Raw genomic sequence first — 20000 nt, forward strand, 5'->3', positions numbered from 1 at the left:
AACTATCACTGAACTGTCAACAGTGACTGTCTTTTCTGTGCTTGTTGAACCAGGTTGACTGGTTTTCTTCGTAGCACCAAAATTATCGTCCTGTACGTCGTTCGTTTCTTGAGAATCCATGCTCTCTTTCTCTCCTTCCTGGCTTGTAGCTTCCTTTTCAGTTAATTTTTGAGAATCCTTTTTGGGCTAAAAAGGAAACGTAAACGACCTTTTCACATCGAACACAAGACAATATAATTTACTGTCAAATTCCAAACGAACTTAAACAACATTTTCACAAGCTCAACATTGTAGTTATGGACTGAACTGATGTCGAACACCAACCAAACAAACTAGCCTTAGGACCAAACTGTACACAGCGAGTAACTAAAGGGATTACGGTTCACTGAATTATTTGTGTTCGCCTGCGCCATTGAACTGTCCCTCGGTACGCACCACTTCGGTTTTTCTTTTTAAAGTAAGGTGCTATGGTGCTGGGACTGTACGAAAAAAGGGACCAAAAGTTCCCAAGAGAATCAAAGTTTCTTAAGAGATAGGAGAATTGAAGGCCTGTATCAATTCTTTTTCAGAGAAGACTTCATCTCACAATATCAATTCTGCGGTAGACAATTCGAAGACCTATACTTACCTTCAGCAGTGACATAGACCAGGGCTTTACAAAAGCAGGTGTGACCAAGCGAAGCTCACAGATACCAACCCTGTACAACTGAGAAAACAAAACGGGATTATCACTAAAGAACATGGCGAGGTTTAGAAGAAGCAGGACATGGCCCGGATACCACTAACCGATATTGCACATGCTGTTACACCACTTAACCATCTCAATCAAAAATAGCGATAAAATCATCAAATTCGTAAGACTTCCTGCCTTTCATATCATATATCACAAAATATCTTTATTTACCCTCGGATTTTAGAGAAGCTTGATGTAGCTAATATCTCCGATCATTTACCCTCCCAACTATGATACACCACAGAGGACACAACTCAACACCGGGAACTCCATGCCACTTCCCGGACGATATGGTTGTGTACATGCGAAATCTCCTGGTAGACCACAGGGATGGTGATTGTGTGCGCATAACACTCTTTTGTCGTAATGAGTGTTTCAATGCAGACGTCATAAATGTTGAACGAAAATTTGCTGAAGTCATTATTTACATATTGTGTCATTACCAAACGAGTTTGCTGATTGAAGGATATTGCTATTGAAATTGACTTCGATCAAAAGGTAAAAGAACGTGTTACACTTAGTAAGATTTCCACTTTTAAGCCTTCTGGCTTTGATAACGAGCAAGTTATTAGCCAATGCATCAAAAACTGATAAGTTCTTGGGTGGCAAAAGCGCTAAAGAGCCGATATATTCTTTGTAAAATTAACAAATGGATGTCAGTTTTTCAAGCGTCTGTCCTGTTATTGATCATGAATTTCGTCATAACATTGTCAAAGTAGCTGTGGATCCACAAGGCGATAGCCGAGTGGATCTGCAGACTACTTTGACAATGTTATGACAAAATTCATTGTCAATAACAGAACAGATGCATGAAAAACTGACAGCAATTTGCTTTTACAATAACAAAAAGGCAGAGGGGTCAAATTTAAGTCAAAACACGAGAAGAACGCGAGACAAAAATGCGAGAAACTTCAATTTTATTCAAGCTGGCGCAACCAATATCGCATAAATTATAAATTTATGTGTCTGTCCGCTTATTGACAATAAAAATTAGCCAATGAGCACACAAGAATTTTGCAGTTATTGTAAAATTTCAAATTACTCAGACATTATCTGGTAAATTGTACTCAAAGGTTCAGAGATAGCTCATTATGCAATGAACTTTCAATGGTTCAATAAAGAAGTTTTGGCTGATGGATTAGAAAACGATGGGCTTATGCTAATGAGGCAAAAAATGTAAACAAAGATTGCCCTATAGTAAAGTGCCTTGGAGCCAATTGGTATTAGCGCCGCTTGATCAGTCAGGCAACAGGCGAGAGGTAACAGACTGCACAGCTCAAAATGAAAAAAAAAAAAAAAACAGTACTCACCAGTTTAGCAGCACACATGTATTCAAAATGTTGTTCGATTGAATAATGTGACAAAGGTAATTCCCGTTTCTTGCTTCCACAGATTCTCTCCTGTAAAATAATAAATCTTCATTTGTTTAACATCAAATGCCTTCTAATGTAATACTAAGCAATAGGTGGTTTTCAAGATACGTCATTGCCGCTGCTTATTTCCCTTTCGTAGACGGCCGATGCCAGGCTTAGCGGCCAAGCCTTTCGGAATAAAAGGGACCCGAGGTGGTTGAATTTTCAACTGGATAACCTAAAATAGACCTCTTTAGCTTGTACGTTTTGTTTTCCCATTTCAGACCACGTGATGTTACTCTAGGGAAAACTTTCTTTCAAAAATGTCGTCCTATGCACGTGAATATGTACGCATAACTTATCAAAAAACAAAAGGAAAATTCCCTTGAGAACATCACGTGGTCTGAAATGGGAAAACAAAACGTACAAGCTAAAGAGGTCTATTACACCCAGATTGCAAAATTAAGCCAAAGAAATATTTATGGTGTCAAGGGTTTGCATCAAGTTGAGGTTGATGTTAGTTTTACACATTGCAATTAACTATTTACAATATTTTATACAAAGTGGTTAAATACGTAAAATTTTTTGAAGTTTTGGCCGTGCCACTTGATAGTGCGGTGGTAGGTAACGTACGCTTATAATCCAATAGCCTGAGTGCGATACGTCATTTGGTCTTTTTTCTTTATTTAAAAAAAAAAAACAAACAAACAAAAGCAATTTCCAAGAGTCGTTGAAATGGCAACGACCGTTTACAAAAGGGAAATTGCCATGCATCACCGCTGTGCTGGTGGACTAAAACAAAAGGTCTCTTATTAGCTTCCGTTTATTCGTCCACCAAGAATTCCACATTACACCATCGTCACCTCGGTCTAAAGAAGGTCCCCTCTTTACCCCAACATACCTTTAATTGTGCTACCGACACACCTATCTCCTTGCTTGAGCTAACAATTTCTTGAATGTTTCTAACCAGAACTGAGTCCATTTCGTTAAATCCCAATTCTTTCTTCTTTTGGTCCAAGTAATCTTCCAATGACATTGCCGGAGAAAGAATAACAGGGCAAGTCAAGAAATCACTAGAAATTTGACCCAAGGATGCACTGATTGGGTTCGAAGTTGCTCGTTGAGTCTGCATTGAATGTTCGCCCGTTTCGATCTCATTTCGTTCTTCCATCGATGCTGTTTCAGAGACTGAATTTGCCTCTGAAACAGCTTCAGAGTACGTGTTTCCTCCGTCTGCGAGATTCAGGCCATTCTCGAAATCTGCAAGCCACTTGGCATTGGTTATTCTAAGTTTGTTTTTACAGGGATACAAAGACATGAAGTCGTGGGTATTTAGAGCTCGAGCTGGTAGCTGCTTGATATGATCATACGGATCCTTTCCTCCCCTTGCTAGCATAAGCATTGTTCTTGAAGAACGAGAAGAGAAACTAGCTTTAGACAAAGAAGCTACGGGCACAGTTCTGCTTCTGGCAGGCCGTGCTACCTTAACAATTTCAGAGCAACTTGTTAGGTAGCTGGTACTCTCTTTGACGGCTTCCATTTCAGAGGCACTTGTGAATTTTGTAACGATCGATGAAGGCAATTTCAAGGTAAAAACTTCTCGTTCTTCCAGTGTTACATTATCCCTTGGGATTGTCGAAGCAGCAACAGCTTTTCCTTTTCCTCCAGATTTTGTGCGGACTTTTCCTTTGGTTGATGCAAGCCACTGAACACCTTTCTTGCCTTTTTTCGATACCGTTGCCACAGCCGGCGACATTTCAATTCTCTCCGTACCCTTCCCAGAAGCTTTCCTTGCTTTAATTCCATCATCACCAGAACTTACTCCATCCATCATTGCTAATGACGCGTCACTTTCGTCGTTGCTCTTCTCAGATGAAGCTGCAGTTGATGACTGGACACTAGCCTGTCAAGACGCAAGATATAAGCCAAGTTTACTTCCAGAAAGTGGAAAAAACAGGAACCATTGAATCCAAAGAGAAAAGAAAACTAGGAAAGTGAAAAACTGGTAATAAGTGATTTTTAAAATCACACTAAGTAATGAAGTAGAAAATCAGTATAGGTCATCAGAGAAGTGAACCTTGCATGACTCCATGAAACTGCACACTTGCCCTTGTAATTCTGGGTTGAGTTGCTCGATTCACTGTTAACTTTAAGCACGATGCCTACTCATTCAAAGGTATTTTTGTGCGGCTTATGAATATGCGGGAAAAGCAGATCTAAACAATTGTGTTATTGAAATCCAAAAAGAAAATTGGAGGCAACCACCCATTTTTCAAAGATAATTAATCAACAATATTTGCAAAAGCTTGAAAATTCAAACCAATGTATGGCATTCTAAACCACACTAAAATATCCCTGTAATAGTAAGCAACACCCATAGGAAGCCAAAGTATCTCGAGATGCGCAGAACGTATGCGCAATAACAATAGTATACGCCGTCCTTAAACCGGGTTAAATACTATAGCACATAAGGGTGGAGTTCGCAACATTAAATGACAAACGTCTTAAAACCTCAATGCGTTTTTCCATTAATAAATAGGGGTCCCGATGCTTTCTTGATTGTTAAACATAACGAGAGCAATTATTATCTTATAAAAACAAGGATAAGACCAGCCTTTCTTTTTATTTCAAAGGCCTGGCCAACAAGCAATTATTTGTACTCCAACTATGAGTGCACTGTTCCAAAATTAAAAAATTATAATTTATGCGAGGATGACGCGATTTTGCTCGCGTCAGATTGAAGTTTCTCGCATTTTTGTCTCGCGTTCTTCTGCCTTTTTCTTCTTGTAAAAAATAAATTGATGTCAGTTTTTCATGCGTCTGTCCTGTTATTGATCATGAATTTCGTCATAACATTGTCAAAGTAGTCTGCGGACCCACTCGGCTATCGCCTCGTGAATCCACAGCTATGATCATTAACAGGACAGACACATGAAAAACTGACATCAATTTGTTAAACTTCCAATAAAAAATGCCTTGATCTTTACTCTAGACTTAAAAAACTCTCAAACTATTTACTCACTTCTGCAATGTCCTCGGCTGTCTGCTGTTGTGGTTCCATGTCGACCGCTGATTCTGCTAATTCTGAGGGATCCATGTTCAAAATTTCATCAGGAATGTTCACCTCGACAGACGCCTGGATTGAGGAAGAAACCCAAGTCAAAATCTTACTTTGCCACAAATGCTTGCAATCTCGCAATCTAATTGCCTAATTTGCCGTAGTCGATAAGAGTCTGGACAACGCTGCTAGCGTCATGCTCACGCCACTTGTAATAGCTACCAGGAACGCTCATTTTGGAAAATAAACCAATCAGATTGTGAAACTGATAATTATAGACAACGCTTGCTCTTCCTTTGTGTCATGATCTTGGTCACGCTCTAAAATAAACATTTTGTTTGGCGTTGAATATTGCAGTAAGAAACAACGGACGCACTAGACTGAGGCTTGCAGTCAGAGTATTATCAAGTCGGAAAGTTAGGAAGCTCCACTCACGCGAAAGTGGTTTTGAGGAAGGTCCTGCACCACATCGCATTGAAATTTAGAAATGTTGTTTTTTAAAGTGCCACTACGATGAAAACTTTGCATGTCCTTTTTCCTTTAGATTTTGAAAATAGACGTACTAAATAGGTATCATGCCAATTTTTATCTCAAGATTCCCATGGAAAGTATGATTATTGTAACGTAGTTTTTCGGTTTTCGTTGTCCGCCATTACTCGAACGGCCAATGACTGTGAGCAAGGAAAAGGGTTGGGTCTAGCTGGATCGCCTGGGGTCTGACGTCAATTGCGCAACGCTCAAAATAAACGCGGCTAATTTCCCATGCTGTCTATGAGATGTGAGAGATCGCCGAGTTGCTTTTTGCTGATATTATATACATTACTCCTTGACCGACTTGTTCGCTTTGTCAAACGCCCACGAAGCGATGCGCGTATGACGTCACGAGCCAAGTCTTGCGTGAAGACGTCTTACAAAATAATCGCAGGCTTCTCCAATGCCGTCCGAGTAATGGCGGACAGATTTTTAGCGGTTTTCGGCTAGCTACGCGTACGCCATCCCTAGGCTCCCACGCAGACGATCTTAAGGCTTCGTCACGCGTTCTTCCCCCACTAACGTCTGCTGCAACAAAAAAAAAAAAACAAACCACTTCCGTTCGTGGATTACCGACCAATCAGGGGCCGTTTTCCAGTTTTGGGTAAACTCGTGTTTTGTATGGCATTCTTTCGCACCATGTGATTGGCTATGCACAACACAATTAGTCAATGCTGATTGGTTTCTTTAAATGGTGGACAAACAGCCGTTGAACGGAAGTGGTTTTTCGTTTCAGCAGACGTTCATAGGGGAGGAACGCGTAACGAAGCCCTAAGAACGTCTGCGTGGGAGGCTACGCCAACCTTGCTCCCCAATGAGAGTCTGCACTAGCCGTCGCGACGCAAAAAAGGATGCTGAACCCTGTAAATACAGTACTATTGTTATTATGTCTTATTCAACAAATCAATCGAGGTAGCACAGAGTAAATGCTGAATACTCTGCCACCTTTGTGAAGCATTCGGCAGCGGGAACTTCTTTTTCAAGTCAGAATACGAGAGATGCTATTCTTATGCAAGCTGGTAGTATTCTCGAAAAAGTGTTTTGAAGAATCCAAGGAATATTACACATTACCTTGCCTGTAACTAGTAGCGACAAAACGCAGGCCACATGCCCTCCAAGAGTGCATTTAGGTTTGATCTCTATTACACCTGGAGTGAGATTCTTAACGGGTTGTTGCTTTGTATTACCACCATTCCGACTGCTTGAGAGTCCGACACCCTTCTTGCTGGTAGTACCACTGATGCTACTAATGACCCCACTGCAACTTATACTGCCACTGTCCGTATTACTGCTGCTTTCTTTCCGGCTGGTGGAGGCGGCATTGCTGCTCTTGCTGTCCTCTGTGCCACTCTCAGTGCCAGCGCTGTCACTACAGGCATCAACCCCACTAGCAGTCGTACGAATGTCAGTTTCGCCGCTAGGAAGACCATCGCTCCCACAACTTTTGTCGGTACCCTTATCACAAATGTTACTACTGCTTCTGGGGCCATCATCTCTAGAACTGCCCATTGAGGTGGTGGCTCCATTTCCTTCAACACTGTTGTCCCCTTTGTCATTACTGCTTCTGGTGCAGCAATCAGTGATAGTGATGGCGTCAATTCCCAGTAATGTATGCTCTTCTCCTTTCACCAGCTGATTCAAAAACGTTATGAATTCTTTTGTTAATCTGTCCAGCTTTGAGCCTTCCATGAAGAGTCGATGATATCTAAGGATTAAAAATATTCATGCTTGACTCACCATGATAAAACCAGGACAATTACATCTCCACACGCTGCCCATACAATGCAAAGACTGGGTAAAGCAGCTGGTGCTTAAAACAATAAAACAACCGTAAGGTTCCCCCAAAAAACAAAAGATTTTTCGGCAAACTAGTCTTATTTGCAGCAGTTATTGGGGCCTCACGCAACGCGTGACAACACAAAGAACGGCTGCAGAGTGTTTTCACTGACGCGATCAGTAACCTTGTTTTCCCACCGAAACAAAAGAAAACGTTTCCATGATAATAGAGCTCAATTCCCGAAGGATTAGTTGGGGACACCAACATAGCCGCCGTTCCTTTGTTTAGGGACACCAACATGGCCACTGTGACGTCAAGTGAAAAAACTCTATTAGCAGGCTGAACAAGAACAATGTCAGTTGGACCACGTGGGTTAACACAGTTTCTTTCATGACCGAACTCTTCAAGAAATTGTCAATCATTTTTCAATATGCCTGCATATTAATAATGAACATTGATGCACAATCTAATGACGATTACTTCTGGGTTTGTTTCTCTTCATATAGCTTTTCTTTGATTTTTAACTCAGTGCCCAAGCTAATTGGTTCTTTCACTATGTAAATTGTGGGAGCACGGATGGCAAAACTAAACTCAAACCCCATGACCCTGGCGTCACATAGGGGTTGACTTTGTTGGTTCTCTACTCTGGTGCAAGAGGTTTCCGCACAGTATTCTGGTTTTCCCCTCTCGCAAAAAGACAAACATTTCAATTTTCACACTGCCAAGCGTGGGAGTAACACAGAGTGGTTGCAGAGAGTATACTTACACAATGCTAAGCTGAAAGGTCAGGGATGCAAACGGCAATGACCGCATCAACTGGGCTGAATAATGCTCAACAGATCTCTGAATAACAGAAGGCAAACAAGGCACTATGAAGTTACAACACCAGCAACATAGAGCGGTTTTTAATTGAGCGTCGGAAGTAATAAGTGAATTGCTTTGGTTTTGCATTAGTTCACTTAGTGATTGATTCAAAGTTTTCGCGCCACTTTTTCAACCAATCACGAGTGAGACAAAAACCAATCGTGGCTCCCGCATGCACATTTTCCCGCGCTTTGTGTCGGCTACGTGTAATTACTTCGAGTCTTGATTGGCTTACTGGATTGTCTCTGTCCTTTTGATTGGCCAAAGTAATTACTTTGATTTTGAATTACCTTTCTAGTGACAAGGTTCTTATTCTGCATGTCCTTAAACACAGCATGGAGCTCTTCCTACAAAATGAGGCACGAAATCATAAAATCAGGCCAATCCTGTAAAAATGTTAATCACTTCAATTTACTGAGTAAATTAGCCACAATGAAAAATATTATAATACCCTTAGTTGTCCCTCCAAAATTCTGCATGAGCATTGCTTCCATAATCTCTTGGGACTTACGATGGTTCAAAGAGAAATTAAAAATAATGCTCATGGAAATTTTTGGAGGGACAAACAAAGAGTATTGTGGTATTTTTGGCAGTGGCTAATAGTAGTTGATATTTTCCTTAATTGGAGTAAGTGAACCACGAGGAAAAGTTTTTTGTTCTGAGCATTCGCATTTGGTGTAGATTTTGCAATTCTTGTTTGTGCGCAAGCTCAAAAGATCAGGTTGTACTTGCATTTCAATCTAAACGTTATTTCCGTCACCAGAGCCTTGGATCTAATGTCTGCGCATGACCTGAGGCTCTGGGAAACAACTCTTTGTAGGAGAACATGGGCCGTAGGGTGCTTATAGCCAAAAATTGGCTATTTGAACCTTACAGCGCCTGCTCACTCCATGTGCTAACATGAATGCGCCAGTGAGAGATGCTTTTCACTATTCGCTCACTTAACCTCACACTCTCTTTCGTGTATATTAAAGGGAAAATTGTTAAGAACAAAATAATCTCACCCATGTGAAGGAGTTAAACATTTGAAAGACTCTGTAAGCGTCATATAATTCTGGAGAAGTGGTAAAAGCGATCTGAAAAGGATGAATACAATGATATGCAAGACACTGATACAGAACACAGCAAGAAACGACTTGTTTTCTAAGAGGTCTGCTACAGTAATGGTGGGCTGTGAAAACAGATACGTAGACTGTGGTGGAGAGCTGTATTTTATTTTTAGGGACCTTGGAGTTATCTTTAACGAGATAGTTTGGTTTTCGAACTTATTTTTCAGAGCAAATGCAAAAATGGTAGCTAATATATCACTTTTTCTTTTGTGTACTAATAAGCCAAACTTGCCTCGTTTTAACGCTAAAAGTGATTTTCGATTTTACACATACTGACAAGTCTATAACTAACATTCAAAATACAAAAATACAAAATCAATGCTGGCCATTTGCTCAAACAAACATAGACACTACAACGTTTCGTTTATATTCTTAACGGCGCGCGGAGCACCATGGATAAGAAAATAAAATTCGGTTTTGGTCACTGTACGACCGTACGTCCACCCTTCCATATATGCCAATGTGAAACTCCATGGTGCAACCCACGTTTTTCGCGGGAACATCTTTGATATTGGACATCCATGTTATGGTTAATTGACACCTGTCCAAATAGGGTATACGCTGTCCAGTATCACCTGACCATATCAAGGGCTCAAGTTTAAATCTCACTGAGGTCAGCTGTTTTGTTTTTAAAAACAATTGACCGCTGACTAGGTGGTGGTTTTCGATTGGAGCGCAAGCTCAAGCCAGGTTAACATATTGTAAGAATAAATCACACGGGAGCTCCGCTTTTAGGCTTGGCTAAATCTATACATTACAAAGTACATGTACTTTGGAAACAATAATGCGTTTCGGACCTGGATTTGGTCTCTGATTGCTGCCTTGGTAATGTCAGCGACAGAACTAATAGCTGGTCCCAATGATAAAATGCTCTCATCTGACGAATCTACCTGAGGCTAGGAAACAAAGTCAAGAAGTAGTTTAATGGCACAAGACTAAAACTTAATACAGTACCACATTCAATGAGCTTTCATTTTAGGTTAAGCCAGGTAAACAGCAAGGAAGCGATTGTGTTTACATCCAATTTCGTTCTGAATGAGCCACTTGGACCTCACAGCTAGAAAGTGGAGATTGGGAACCCTTCAAAGATATACGATAGCGACATCAATGAAAACGCCAGATTCTACTTCTTACTTCTTCCGTAGATAATAGGAAGTGTTTACAACATCCTAACACGACAAATACTTAAACGTCCTTGCTATTCGCAGATGTGGGGATGTGGGGATCGTTGTTCCAGTTTATTCAGATTCTACTTCTTACTTCTTCTGTAGATAATAGGAAGTGTCGTTCATCATCCTAACACGACAAATACTTAAAAGTCCTTGCTATTCGCAGATGTGGGGATGTGGAGATCGTTGTTCCAGTTTATTCAGATTCTACTTCTTACTTCTTCTGTAGATAATAGGAAGTGTCGTTCATCATCCTAACACGACAAATACTTAAAAGTCCTTGCTATTCCCAGATGTGGGGATGAGGCAACACATAAAAAGTAAAACCAAAGTAGGCTCAGACTAATTTTGTTATTTAATCCACAGTTAAAGCGAACTTAGAAATGGCCCATTGTGACTTGTTGGCAAAGGCTTTAAACCCCTCCCTGCGGACTATACACTGCATGTAACTATCTTCTTGAAATTGGAATTAGTTCATAACTCATTGGTAATGTCTACTACGATTGGGCAAATCACACACAGTGGTTTTGGTGTAAAGACTCTTCCAACCCACTGTATGTAAGATGTATGATGTGCTCACCTCCTCAGCAACAAAAGCTTGGACTTTATACTTTTCATGAAGTTCTTTCACTGAAGAAACTAACGGGGGATCACCATCACAAGACAAACTTGAAGAGCTGCAGTCAACAAATGCAACAAAAAGTGTATCAGAAGCATGGAATTTGTATTAAGAGTCTCAATGCTACTTTGAGATAACCAAGACTGTTGAAGCAAGGAAGGGAACCTTTTCATTAACAAAAAAAATTTATATATTTTTTACTGGATTAAAAGCCCACTTTCACCCGACAGGCATTCCGTGCAGTGGAATAATTTTCATATACGAAAATACCGTCAAAGCTGAAATCCATCCAATCACATCGCTACGACAAGCAATGGGGAGCAGGGATGGCACAGCGGTGAGAGCACTCGCCTTCCACCAATGTGGCCCAGGATCGATACCCGGATTCTACGCCATACGTGGGTTGAGTTTGTTAGTTCTCTGCCCTGCTCCGAGAGGTTCTTCCCCGGCTACTCCGGTTTTCCCCTCTCTTCAAAAACCAAAATTTACAGGCGTAGCTCAGTTGGCTAGTGCGCGGCTTTCGGAGCAAGGGTTCCCCAGTTCGATCCTCTGTGACTTCAACGTCTGTTTCCACTTTCCTCTGATCCATGTAGCTATAGCTTTAAATATCCGTAAAACGGAGCACTGACAGAGGGAGGGGGGTAAAAGGCGCACCGTCAGCTTCGATTGATACCAGTTTCGTAACTGAAAGAACTACCGACGTTAAATAAATTGACTTTACTTTACTTTACTTTACAAGAACACTCGGTTGAAAAGCTTGTCGGTTGAAGGTGGGCCTTTAAAGTGGACCTACACACAAATATTTTTCGTTCCCAATATAAATCACCCCATATGTCACCATTGTCACCATGAATTTCACTTTTTCTGCGCCATGCAAGCCTTGTAAACTTGGCAGAAATAGTAGTAATTTGGACCCACGACCGTGATATGAGAGGCATGGGTCTACTCTTGGTTTTACATCACAAACTGCTTTGAATTTCTTTTTTCAAAGAAATTTTGCATTGCAAAGCAGTTTGTAACGTAAAAATCGAGAATAGACCCATGCCTCTCACATCACGGTCGTAGGTCCAAATTACTGCTAGTTTTGATACCTTGCCGCATCTTGCCCGACAGTGAAAAAGGGAAATTTTGAGGTAAGATTGTAGACGGAAAATATTTGACTTTAGCTGCACTTTACTGAGTATTCATATGGGGAATTCATTATTCAAAGAAATAATTAAGCCAAATGGAAGAATGACCTGAATCAGGAACCCATGACTCGGAGCCTACAACTCTACTGTGTTCGTGTAACGGCGTTTTCACAGACCGATTTATTTTTAGATTGAATTTCCCGCGAATGAGACTCCCACAGGAGCCCGATGACCAATTACAAGAAATTAAACTGACGTCATAGGGTCACCGAACCGAAACTGCCTTTGTTTTTTGACATAATTCGCGGGAAGGGCTGGTCTAAAAATAAACCTACTTGTGAAAACGCCGTTTCACAGACGCTGTATGGAAGTTGCACGCTCCAGATGGGCTCCTGCCTGAATAGACTATTTTCCCCTTCCCATAATGCAATACGTTTTGGAGGGTTCTTTACACAAAAACAATACAAGTTATTGACTCTCGGGACTGTATCATGCTTCAGTGAACTGGATACCCATTGTTTTAACGCAAATAACCCCCAAAATAAGCTGTATTATGGGATTTGCGAAAAGAGCGAATAACCCACTTGGGGCAAAGTTTAACACCCTTCTTACCAAAATGCAGAAAGTTCTCATCTGAAACAACTATGATCAAAGGTTACAAACTAGTTTGAGAAGTCCAAGGGTTCGAATTTAGGGAAATTGCCATCAGTACTACATTGCTGATGTCAATTATTTACGGGACAAGCGGCAAACGGCTTAAACATTTACTTTACTGATCCGTTCGAGTTTGTTGCACAGCAATTTTGAAACCGTTACATTAGGGTATAAAAATATCTTTACTTCCTACCTAAACTTTTGCCTCAATCTTTTCACAACTTCCTTAAATGTCACTTCAAATTCGGCTTGTGGATCACCGAATTCCTGGAATGACTAAACATCCGTAAAGGAAATGTTAATTAACAAGCAAGTTTTGAACCTGGAAAGAAGAGGAGCCGATAGAGGAATGATTTTTTTTCACAGAAAAATAACTCAAGGACAGTGCCTACTATTGTTATTGCGCATACGTTCTGCACATCTTGAGATACTCGGATTTCCTACGGGTGGTGCTTATTAATACAGGGATATTCTTGCGCGGTTCAAAACTATGCGGAGAAAGCAGAACTTAGCAACTGATCTTGGTATCCAAAAAGAAAATTGGGGGTAACCACGCATTTTTCAGAGATAATTAACCTTCAATTTGGAAAAGAACGCCATACATAAAAAAGCTTTTTACGAATATTGTTGATTCATTATCTTCGAAAAATGCGTGGTTACCCCAATTTTCTTTTTGAATTTCAATAACATTTTTTAAGATCTGCTTTTCCCGTATATTCAGTAAACCGCCCAAAAATGCCTGCGAATTAGTAGGCACCGCCCTTTAAGGGAAAGTTTCACGGGTTTGCGCATGCCCAAGCTTTGGCGCTAGCAGTAGTAGTTTTTACGGTTTCTTACTGGACCAGATGATGTTCATTGATCACAGAGAGTATTAAAACGAATACACGGAATAACTGAGGCCCAAATTTGGTGGAAGTTAGTGTGGGTTTACACAAAAAATATCAAATTTAGTTTTGACCATCGAATTTATTGTACGGGCCGAAGATTTGATTCTACGCACGCGTTGTCATAATGCACGAGTCATCTCTTTGCAAGCAGTAGGTTCATAACACAAAGGAAATGATTGCAATCAGCAATTCCACTTCTATGGTATTGTTTCCATTTCCTGCAGCTGCGCTTTCGATTGTTTCCATAACAATGGAATTAAATGGGCTGATGCGACCGTTTGCCCATGCGCAGAGACATGAAATCGTCCCTTTCAAGTGACTATAACCCCAAGTGTATATTTGCATGGCGTGAAATATGGCAAAACCGGAATTTTCTATGAATTTTCAGTGGCGAAAAATCAAGGTTTGAAAACCCATTGCCAAGCTGCAGAATTCGCCGAAAGGGCATGGGTCGACTGTAATTCAGTTGTAACGTAAAACCCGGACTTCAATCGTTCTGATTTGTGACTTCCTGAAAAAATGCCTGAGAAATGTATTGTCTTTGGCTGTAGCAACGTTCGAAACTGTTCCATTAAAGCGCTTATGGGGTGTTTTCTGTATTTCTTCCCCTGTCCCTCTTTCTTGCTCATAACACAAAACAACGCTAGACATTCTGCGTCTGCTTGCGGCTCGTCGACATGCTTATACGTTCAGCTTCCACATCTGAGGATTGATCGCTCGAGTTTTGGTGAGACTTCGACTGCTTTATTTCGGAGACCTCAGAATCTGAACTGGATACGAGAGCGAAGTCGTTCTATGGCTAGGCCATTTAATTATATGTCACTGCTCCCTATAAATGTCGGCCGCAAATAACAGCTGTTTTCAAATACAATGTACTACGTCTTTCGCTTTTGTTGTCGTCTGCCCTCTCCCTTTGCTTTGTTCAGTTTGCCCTGTTGCTAAATTTCTGGGTTTTACGTCACTAGTACCAATCTTCCCTTAACCCGGTCGTGGAGCAGACCGTATTTTAAAATTTCAAAGAAAATTCCAGGTTTGACCAAAAAACAATGTTTTTGGTGCTATTTTTCTCAGCATGACACAACATTTCATCTCGGCAAAAACGTTTTGGGGATTATAGACACCTTAAGCTATCTTGTTAGGATCACTCAGCCGAGTTGATTTGAACTGCAATAGGCAGTAGGCTCTGACGAAGGGGCCAAAGGTCAAAGCGTCAGCTTTCAAATTTCTCTACGTTGGTCAATTTACAATGCCAACCCAAATCCATTTCTGAGTTTCACTTCGCCACAGACGACGCACCAGTTTCTGAATACTTAATAGCGCAGCTCCGGTGGCGCCACACTCATAGGAACAGGTAGGAACCCATGAGTTGCTTTTCTCATGGTAATCGTGGCTAGCGGCATTGCTCGTGGGCGCGTACGACGACGTCTCACAACAATAATAATGATAATGATGATGATGATGATGATAATAATAATCAATACGTCCAACATGACAGCCTTTTACAGCGTACATCTTTGATATTGGACATCCATGTTATGGTCAACCAACATCTGTTAAAATGAGGTATCCGCTGACCAGTATCACGTGACCATATCTCAGCCATTTAATTTTCACTGTCGTTCACCCACTTTTTTCATAAAGGTCTTGCAAACGACAAAGTTAAAAGTGAAAATTGTTTTAGGTGTCGTCCAAATAGCAACAACCGTTTACAAAGCGGACATTTGCAACGACGACATCTACGGCAAGGACAACGCCAAAAAGCAGTTGGATCATTGGTTAAAAGAAGAAAAATGATTGTGCTGCACGTGCGGAACACTTTCTTGTACATTTCTTTCCACTATTCCGATATTTCGCCAAAACAACAACTAGAAATGACCTAATTTAAGGTTCTGACAACAACGAGGACATACAACAGTGAATCTTTCATTCTCTCTCTTTACTCCAATCTGTTCGTATCAATTCAGTTATAGGATATCTCTCCCATATTGTACAATGTAAACAAGATGAAACGATCGTGAAATACTTATTCAAGATAGCGAAATGTACCGCGCACCGGTGGATCACTTGGTTGAGCACCGGGCTGTCACGCGGGAGTTCGTGAGTTCAACTCCGGCCGGACCAACACTCAGGGTCTTTAAATAACTGAGGACAAAATGCTGCCTTTGTAACGACATCTGCAAATGGTTAGACTTTCAAGTCTTTTCGGATAAGGACTATAAGCCTGAGGTGCTGTCTCACAACCCTTGAGTATATATAAAAAAAACCTGTGGGACGTTAAAGAACCCACACACTATTCGAGAAGAGTAGGGTATGGAGTTCCCGGTGTTGTGGTCTGATCTATGGATATAGGAATTAGGTGTCAATTGGGACGAAACGTTCTGTTCCTCTCCCCTGACACTCCATGAATTGTGAGGAATTAAAGGAAAGTAAAGTAAAAAGTAAAAGCAAATGAGATTGTGAGGTCTTCGCCGACGTAGCCATCGTGGTTTACAGTACAAGCTCCCTTTTTCTTACAATGAGATGGGACGTCACGCATTTCATTGTCATTAGGGACTTTAAGATCTACGACGCGATCGTCAATACCAAAAACAAGAATATCATCGGTTAAAGAGGAAAAACAATGGTGCTGCACGTGCGACATGCATTTTAGCACATATTTTTGCGGTATTCTGCATAACAACGGCGTGAAATCACCACGTTTGAGGTTTTAACGAAAACGTGACCGTACAAATAAACCTTTCTCTCTACATTTTTCCTCTGAAACTGCCTGTGCCAATTTATTTTTAGGATAGTTCGCCCACATTGTAGGACGTGAACGAGATGGACTAATCGATACGGTACGACAGCGCAAAGTTATATTTTGAGGTGACCTTTTTATCGATGTCGCGGTGGTAGATTTTAATGTCCCTATTGTAAACAAAACCCTTCCTAGATACACTGCCTCTGTACCAAGTATGAAGAGAGAAAAAGGCCAATTTTGAGTTTTCAAAACACAGCAAAATAGTTCATCTCGCTGAAATGGTCTTGTTTGCTTAAGAGCTCAGCATGGCACCACCTCAAATTAAAATTTAGTTTATCCTCCACAGACAAAGACAACAACAACAACAAGAATAACAAACCTCGTCCTGTGCACACTCTGCGATACAGATCTTTATAGTCATTTGCGAGTGTGTGTTCCGCATCAGCTTTTGAATCCGACGTTTAATACTTGGACCGGTTTTGTCAAAACTTGTCTGAAAATATAAAGAGTTGCATAGTGCTTTCAAATATCCATATACTAGTTTCCATCACTCCAGTTACCTATCGGGATTACATCATACAGACATCCCATATTGTGGAAGCTCACGTGACCTGCTCTTACTTGGTATTGTATTATAGAGTGTTTTCACGTGACGTCACGACAGCCATGTTGGTGTACCCAACAAATCTTTCGGAAATCGAACTCTATTATCATTCAAACGTTTCCGTTTGTTTTGGTGGAAAAACAAGGTTAGTGGTCACGTGAGTGAAAACGCTATAAAAAGAAAAAAGTTAATGCTGATCATTCCAGTTATTAATTAAAGTTACTTAAGCGGTAAAGAAAGGAAAGTACCCAGACCTCTGCGATACCGGTGCAGTGCTCTACCAGTTGAGCTATCAACCCATCTGGGAGCTGGTCATTATGTGAGGTCATATTGAGCCCGTAAAGGATGTAGATATGACGAAAGTTTATATATGAAAGCCATATTCATTAGTTAACATTACGTACAGCGGTCACCAATAACACGCGACCTATCGCATTCAAAAGAGTCGGGTAAAGTTGCGTTTTGGTGGACGTCAATCAAATAAAAAGCCGTTAAAATTATTTTTAATTCTGACCTCATTTCAAAGCAGCAGAACCAAGAAATTGAAAGTTTTATCTGCTGACAGCTGGTAATTTTTATTAAAGTTGATTTCCAGGCCACTTTATGAGAGCTCCTACACTACTGAAAAGAAAGGGTGTATTGTATGTTATTTTTAAATGAAAAATATCAAATTGTTGCACGTGATAATTTGCAAAATCAACGATGCGTGTAAGTCAGCAAATTAGCACGTATAGTGAAATTTAATTTTTTTACATTTAAAAACATCGTTTTCTTTTTGTATGATTTTCCTCGGAACTTAATTTTAACAACTTTAGAATTCTCTCAACTAAGTAAAATTCTCAGTTTCTTGCCTAGTTGCCTTGGAAATTGACGTCCACCGAAACGCAACTTTATCAGACTCTTGAAGGCGATAGGTCGCGTGTTATTGGTAGCCGCTGAGAGCAGCAACGAAAGGAAAGCCAAGCTCTCTGCAGTTCAAATATATATGGCATAATTAATATATTAACTTTCGTCGTAAAAATAACTCCCAACAATGTAAGGACGTGTAATGCACTTGCGTCTGGAAAAATCAAAATTGGGGATGCGCAGGAATTGTAAAAGTGCCTTAAATAGCCAGTTGTGTGCAAACCGACGCAACATTGTTGGGAGTTGTTGGTTCTGCATTGGATGGTGTTGGCAGTTGTGTGCAAATGGACGCAACAAGTCCCAACATTGTTGGGGGTTGTTGGTTCTGCAGTTGTTGGATGGTGTTAGCAGTTATGTGCAAACTGATGCAACAATTGTTGGGAGTTGTTGATTCTGCAGATGTTGGATGGTGTTGGCAGTTGTGTGCAAACCGAAGCAACAACTCCCAACATTGTTGAGAGTTGTTGATTCTGCAGATGTTGGATGGTGTTGGCAGTTGTGTGCAAATGGACACAACAACACCCAACATTCTTGGTTCTGCAGGTGTTGGATGGTGTTGGCAGTTGTGTGCAAATGGACACAACAACTCTCAACATTGTTGGTTCTGCAGATATTGGACGGTGTTGGCAGTTGTGTGCAAACCGACGCAACAACTCCCAACATTGTTGGGAGTTGTTGGTTCTGCAGATGTTGGATGGTGTTGGCAGTTTTGTGCAAATAGACACAACAACTCCTAACATTGTTGGGAGTTGTTGATTCTGCAGATGTTGGATTGTGTTGGCAGTTGTTGTGTCTGTTTGTACACAACCAAAAGCTTTGTGTTGTGGTGTCACACAAGGTGACAATTTCGGAATTTGTGCAACGAAAGACGTCACGGAAATGCAAACTTGAAAAAATATTTCTACGTCATCTTCAACCTCCTTAAGGCAAAAATTCATAAGACCCTGCGACTCAGTTCGATTTTCGAATTTGATGACACCACTGTGAAAATTATCTATTGTTTTCTTTCTTCTGTCGAGTGGCATCCAGAAGGAGGTCCAGTTTGGGGGTCCACGTTTTGTACCGTCCCTGCTCAGGATGTATTAAAACCCATGCACAAACAATCGTAAAATTACCGCAAGCATAATTGAACTTTTATTTCCCTTTCCCTCGGCAGCATTTCTTCTATTTTGGTAAACTAGTACAAATGTAATCAATGATATAATGCGGAGCCAGGTGTCATGCTATGGTTAATTCACCTACGTAACAGAAAAATGTATTTGAATGTCTTTGTGAGTACTTAACACTCCAAAATGGATTTAAATTGAGTGTGGGCTGTCCGACTCGTACAATTTTATGAAACTGGCAAAAAACTGGCGAAGGATTTCTGCAGATTTTTTTACCACCTTCAAAACAAGTCAAAAACATGGTAGCAGTTTTGGCATTTTTCGATCAGCAAAAAGGCTCAGTTACCAGCAATAGGAATAGCTGAGCAAAATATACTGTGTATAAAGAGTGCGATTAATCGTACGGGTTATAAATTTTCAAAGTATCTTCGCTAAAAACGGGCAGTCTCTACTCATACTCGTACTCGTTCTCGACCTCGTCCTAGAATCTAAAGGTCCGTAATAGTCATTCCTTGACGGATTACGTTTGGCGTAAATAAAAATCCACTATTTTATCGATGTGCCCAAGCTAATGCGCGTGCCAATGACGCAAGAACAGTACAGTAGGTTTGTGCAATGCAAAACCAGGGAATCACTTTAACTTGACCAATGAAAGGAGAGCCTGAAAGATTATTCTTAAATGGCACTTGAGCCTATGACCTCTACAAAACCGGTGTAGTGCTCTATTAATTGAGCTATCAAGGTAATAGACCATATTCGTA

The 20000-nt window shown here is 40.7% G+C and overlaps 1 protein-coding gene across 4 annotated transcripts in view; it reads right to left on the reverse strand.

Moving 5' to 3' along the window:
• LOC138033183 (general transcription factor 3C polypeptide 1-like) overlaps positions 1–20000 on the reverse strand; it is a 102734-nt gene that overhangs the window by 10852 nt on the left and 71882 nt on the right. For all 4 annotated transcript variants that reach the window (XM_068880949.1, XM_068880948.1, XM_068880947.1 and 1 more), the window contains 13 exons: positions 17003–17116; positions 13190–13272; positions 11174–11270; positions 10222–10320; positions 9320–9391; positions 8606–8662; positions 8218–8294; positions 6746–7379; positions 5108–5221; positions 2987–3988; positions 2044–2133; positions 629–706; positions 1–186 (listed from right to left, as the gene is read on the reverse strand). The exon at positions 1–186 is cut by the window's left edge and continues 125 nt beyond it. In XM_068880949.1, coding sequence (XP_068737050.1) covers positions 1–186; positions 629–706; positions 2044–2133; positions 2987–3988; positions 5108–5221; positions 6746–7379; positions 8218–8294; positions 8606–8662; positions 9320–9391; positions 10222–10320; positions 11174–11270; positions 13190–13272; positions 17003–17116 — 2703 coding nt within the window. The remainder of the gene's footprint in view (positions 187–628; positions 707–2043; positions 2134–2986; positions 3989–5107; positions 5222–6745; positions 7380–8217; positions 8295–8605; positions 8663–9319; positions 9392–10221; positions 10321–11173; positions 11271–13189; positions 13273–17002; positions 17117–20000) is intronic.

The sequence above is a fragment of the Montipora capricornis genome, chromosome 14 (assembly GCF_036669925.1).
Source record: "Montipora capricornis isolate CH-2021 chromosome 14, ASM3666992v2, whole genome shotgun sequence".
NCBI lineage: Eukaryota > Metazoa > Cnidaria > Anthozoa > Scleractinia > Acroporidae > Montipora > Montipora capricornis.